Source organism: Chiloscyllium plagiosum, chromosome 47 (assembly GCF_004010195.1).
Source record: "Chiloscyllium plagiosum isolate BGI_BamShark_2017 chromosome 47, ASM401019v2, whole genome shotgun sequence".
Classification (NCBI taxonomy): Eukaryota; Metazoa; Chordata; class Chondrichthyes; order Orectolobiformes; family Hemiscylliidae; genus Chiloscyllium; species Chiloscyllium plagiosum.
The window spans coordinates 5080827-5086355 of NC_057756.1; the positions used below are offsets into that span (position 1 = coordinate 5080827).

General features: G+C 54.0%; 1 protein-coding gene across 1 annotated transcript in view; it reads left to right on the top strand.

Annotated features, from left to right (window-relative positions):
• Positions 1 to 4684: 4684 nt before the first annotated feature.
• Positions 4685 to 5529, top strand: part of LOC122544166 (carcinoembryonic antigen-related cell adhesion molecule 5-like) — a 69823-nt gene continuing 68978 nt past the window's right edge. Inside the window, exons 1-2 of the mRNA XM_043683200.1 lie at positions 4685 to 4819; positions 4942 to 5256. Of these exons, the coding sequence (XP_043539135.1) occupies positions 4771 to 4819; positions 4942 to 5256 (364 nt within the window). The 5' untranslated portion in view covers positions 4685 to 4770. The remainder of the gene's footprint in view (positions 4820 to 4941; positions 5257 to 5529) is intronic.

The window sequence follows — 5529 nt, forward strand, 5'->3', positions numbered from 1 at the left end:
GGAATGGTTACAGTGACTGTCAGAGGGAACTGCACCCTGTCCGCCTCGATTCGGCGTTACAGTCCCAGGGAATGGTTACAGTGACTGTCAGAGGGAACTGCATCCTGTCAGTCTCCAATCGGTGTTACAGTCCCAGGGAACGGTTACAGTGACTGTCAGAGGGAACTGCACCCTGTGAGTCTCCAATTGGCATTACAGTGCCAGGGAACGGTTACAGTGACTGTCAGAGGGAACTGCACCCTGTCAGTTTCCAATCGGCGTTACAGTCCCAGGGAACGATTACAGTGACTGTCAGAGGAAACTGCACCCTGTCAGTCTCCAATCGGCGTTACAGTCCCAGGGAACGGTTACAGTGACTGTCAGAGGGAACTGCACCCTGTCAGTCTCCAATCGGCGTTACAGTCCCAGGGAACGGTTACAGTGACTGTCAGAGGGAACTGCACCCTGTCAGTCTCCAATCGGCGTTACAGTCCCAGGGAATGATTACAGTGACTGTCAGAGGGAACTGTTGTCTGTCCGCCTACAATCGGCGTTACAGTCCAGGGAACGGTTACAGTGACTGTCAGAGGGACCTGTTGTCTGTCCGTCTCCAATCGGCGTTACAGTCCCAGTGAACGGTTACAGTGACTGTCAGAGGGAATTGCACCCTGTCCGTCTCCATTCTGCGTTACAGTCCAGGGAATGGTTACAGTGACTGTCAGAGGGAACTGCAATCTGTCAGTCTCCAATCAGCGTTACAGTCCCAGGGAATGGTTCCAGTGACTGTCAGTGGGAACTGCACCCTGTCAGTCTCCAATCGTTGTTACAGTCCCAGTGAATGGTTACAGTGACTGTCAGAGGGAACTGCACCCTGTCAGTCCCCAATCGGCGTTACAGTCCCAGGGAATGGTTACAGTGACTGTCAGAGGGAACTGCAATCTGTCAGTCTCCAATCGGCATTACAGTCCCAGTGAATGGTTACTGTGACTGTCAGAGGGAGCTGCACCCTGTCCATCTCCAATCAGCGTTACAGTCCCAGGGAATGGTTCCAGTGACTGTCAGTGGGAACTGCACCCTGTCAGTCTCCAATCGGCGTTACAGTCCCAGGGAATGGTTACAGTGACTGTCAGAGGGAACTGCACCCTGTCAGTCTCCAATCAGCGTGACAGTCCCAGGGAACGAGGACAGTGACTGTCAGAGGGAACTGCAATCTGTCACTCTCCAATCGGTGTTACAGTCCCAGTGAACGGTCACAGTGCGTGTTAGAGGGAACTGGACCCTGTCCGTCTCCAATCGGCGTTACAGTTCCAGTGAATGGTTACAGTGACTGTCAGAGGGAACTGCACCCTGTCAGTCTCCAATCAGCGTTACAGTCCCAGTGAATGGTTACAGTGACTGTCAGTGGGAACTGCACCCTGTCAGTTTCCAATCGACGTTACAGTCCCAGTGAATGGTTACAGTGACTGTCAGAGGGAACTGCACCCTGTCAGTCTCCAGTCAGCGTTACAGTCCCAGGGAACGCGGACAGTGACTGTCAGAGGGAACTGCACCCTGTCAGTCTCCAATCAGCATGACAGTCCCAGTGAATGGTTACAGTGACTGTCAGAGGGAACTGCACCCTGTCAGTCTCCAATCGGCGTTACAGTCCCAGGGAATGGTTACAGTGACTGTCAGAGTGAGCTGCACCCTGTCAGTCTCCAATTGGCGTTACAGTGCCAGGGAACGGTTACAGTGACTGTCAGAGGGAACTGCACCCTGTCAGTCTCCAATCAGCGTTACAGTCCCAGGGAACGAGGACAGTGACTGCCAGAGGGAACTGCTATCTGTTAGTCTCCAATCGGCGTTACAGTCCCAGTGAACGGTCACAGTGAGTGTTAGAGGGAACTGGACCCTGTCCGTCTGCAATCGGCGTTACAGTTCCAGTGAACGGTTACAGTGACTGTCAGAGGGAACTGCACCCTGTCAGTCTCCAATCAGCATGACAGTCCCAGTGAATGGTTACAGTGACTGTCAGAGGGAACTGCACCCTGTCAGTCTCCAATCGGCGTTACAGTCCCAGGGAATGTTTACAGTGACAGTCAGAGGGAGCTGCACCCTATCAGTCTCCCATTGGCGTTACAGTGCCAGGGAACGGTTAGAGTGACTGTCAGAGGGAACTGCACCCTGTCAGTCTCCAATCGGCGTTACAGTCCCAGGGAACGGTTACAGCGACTGTCAGAGGGAACTGTTGTCTGTCCGTCTCCAATCGGCGTTACAGTCCCAGGGAACGGTTACAGCGACTGTCAGAGGGAACTGTTGCCTGTCCGTCTCCAATCGGTGTTACAGTCCCAGGGAACGGTTACAGTGACTGTCAGAGGGAACTGCACTCTGTCAGTCTCCAATCAGTGTTAAAGTCCCAGGGAATGGTTACAGTGACTGTCAGAGGGAACTGCACCCTGTCCGCCTCGATTCGGCGTTACAGTCCCAGTGAACGGTTGCAGTGACTGTCAGAGGGAACTGCACCCTGTCAGTCTCCAATTGGCGTTACAGTCCCAGGGAACGGTTACAGTGACTGTCAGAGGGAACTGCACTCTGTCCGTCTCCAATCGGCCTTATAGTCCCAGGGAATGGTTACAGTGACTGTCAGAGGGAACTGTTGTCTGTCCGCCTCCAATCGGCGTTACAGTCCAGGGAACGGTTACAGTGACTGTCAGAGGGAACTGTTGTCCGTCTCCAATCGGCGTTACAGTCCCAGTGAACGGTTACAGTGACTGTCAGAGGGAATTGCACCCTGTCCGTCTCCAATCAGCGTTACAGTCCCAGGGAACGGTTACAGCGACTGTCAGAGGGAACTGTTGTCTGTCCTTCTCCAATCAGCGTTACAGTCCCAGGGATTGGTTCCAGTGACTGTCAGTGGGAACTGCACCCTGTCAGTCTCCAATCAGCGTTACAGTCCCAGTGAATGGTTACACTGACTGTCAGAGGGAACTGCACCCTGTCCGTCTCCAATCGGCGTTACAGTCCCAGGGAATGGTTACAGTGACTATCAGAGGGAACTGCACCCTGTCAGTCTCCAATCGGTGTTACAGTCCCAGGGAATGGTTACAGTGACTGTCAGAGGGAACTGCACTCTGTCCGTCTCCAATTGGCATTACAGTCCCAGTGAATGGTTACAGTGACTGTCAGAGGGAACTGTTGTCTGTCCGTCTCCAATCGGCGTTACAGTCCCAGGGAATGGTTACAGTGACTGTCAGAGGGAACTGCACTCTGCCAATCTCTAATCGGCGTTACAGTCCACGGAACGCTTACAGTGACTGTCAGAGGGAACTGCACTCTGTCCGTCTCCAATCGGCGTTACAGTGTAGGGAACGGTTACAGTGACTGTCAGAGGGAACTGCACTCTGTCAATCTCCAATCGGCGTTACAGTCCAGGGAACAGTTACAGTGACTTTCAGAGGGAACTGTTGTCTGTCCGTCTCCAATCGGCGTTACAGTCCTAGGGAACGGTTACAGTGACTGTCAGAGGGAATTGCACCCTGTCCGTCTCCAATCAGCGTAACAGCCCCAGGGAACGGTTACAGCGACTGTCAGAGGGAACTGTTGTCCGTCCTTCTCCAATCAGCGTTACAGTCCAGGGAACGGTTACAGTGACTGTCAGAGGGAACTGTTGTCTGTCCGTCTCCAATCGGCGTTACAGTCCCAGTGAACGGTTACAGTGACTGTCAGAGGGAATTGCACCCTGTCCGTCTCCAATCAGCGTTACAGTCCCAGGGAACGGTTACAGCGACTGTCAGAGGGAACTGTTGTCTGTCCTTCTCCAATCAGCGTTACTGTCCCAGGGAATGTTTCCAGTGACTGTCAGAGGGAACTGCACCCTGTCAGTCTCCAATCGGCGTTACAGTCCCAGGAAATTGGTACAGTGACTGTCAGAGGGAACTGCACTCTGTACGTCTCCAATCGGCATTACAGTCCCAGTGAATGGTTACAGTGACTGTCAGAGGGAACTGTTGTCTGTCCGTCTCCAATCGGCGTTACAGTCCCAGGGAATGGTTACAGTGACTGTCAGAGGGAACTGCACTCTGCCAATCTCCAATCGGCGTTACATTCCAGGGAACGCTTACAGTGACTGTCAGAGGGAACTGCACTCTGTCCGTCTCCAATCGGCGTTACAGTGCAGGGAACGGTTACAGTGACTGTCAGAGGGAATTGCACCCTGTCCGTCTCCAATCAGCGTTACAGTCCCAGGGAACGGTTACAGCGACTGTCAGAGGGAACTGTTGTCTGTCCTTCTCCAATCAGCGTTACAGTCCCAGGGAATGGTTCCAGTGACTGTCAGTGGGAACTGCACCCTGTCAGTCTCCAATCGGCGTTACAGTCCCAGGGAACGGTTACAGTGGTCAGAGGGAACTGCACCCTGTCCGTCTCCAATCGGCATTACAGTCCCAGGGAACGGTTACAGTGACTGTCAGAGAGAACTGCACCCTGTCCGTCTCCAATCGGCGTTACAGTCCCAGTGAACGGTTACAGTGACTGTCAGAGGGAACTGCACCCTGTCCGTCTCCAATCGGCGTTACAGTCCCAGTGAACGGTTACAGAGACTGTGAGAGGGAACTGCACCCTGTCAGTCTCCAATCCGCGTTACAGTCCCAGGGAACGGTTACAGTGACTGTCAGAGGGAACTGCACTCTGCCAATCTCCAATCAGCGTTACAGTCCCAGTGAGAGAGCGCTGTTGTGTTGTGGTGCACCAGGAAGAGCGGATCAGTCAGTGAGTGGATGAGGGAGCGGTGTGAGCTCTCTGAGCTGAGCTAACATGTTCCTGACCATTACCGTGCTCGCTGCCTGTCTGCTGCTCCCTGAGGGTGAGCATCTCCCTGGACCTGTCGCTGCTGTGACCCCCCGCTCGGCTGGCGGGGACGGGTTGCTGCTGCTCCCACACTCAGCCCCTCTGCTGACCGGCTTCTCTCTGTTTCTCTCCTTTCAGTCGAGCCCCAGAATCTCGCGATCACGGGGGAGAGTTCGATTAACGTGACCGTCGGAGACACCGCAAACTTTACCGTGAAGCCGTCCGCTGCCGTGAGGAATGGGAACTGGGAATTCACTGGCAAGAATATTGGCCTGTGGATCGGTTCATCTGCTTCTATCAGCAATGAGTATCAGTCCAGGGCTGTGATTCTCACACCCAATGGATCTCTGGTGTTGAAGTCAGTGACAAGCTCAGACAGTGGGGAGTACACTGTTACCATGGTCCCCGAGGTAGGGGCTCAAGCATCGAAGACTATCACCCTACATGTACTTGGTAAGAAGTTACTGTTGACTGGGGACCTGCTGGGATGGGTGGGGGGGCTCTATCAATTACACTGAGAAGGACCCTCTCCCCTTCTATTGTCTTGATGCATGTTTGACAAAGGGAGAAACGCAAAAGCTAAGCTGCACTTACACTCAGCTCCAGATCCCACACCCGACACCAGCCTCAGAGACGGTGCCCACCGCACCGGAGGGTATTGGCTGCAGAGGAATGGGGCGGCTCAGCTGTACGTGCCACCTGCCCACCCACACACACACAGCCCCT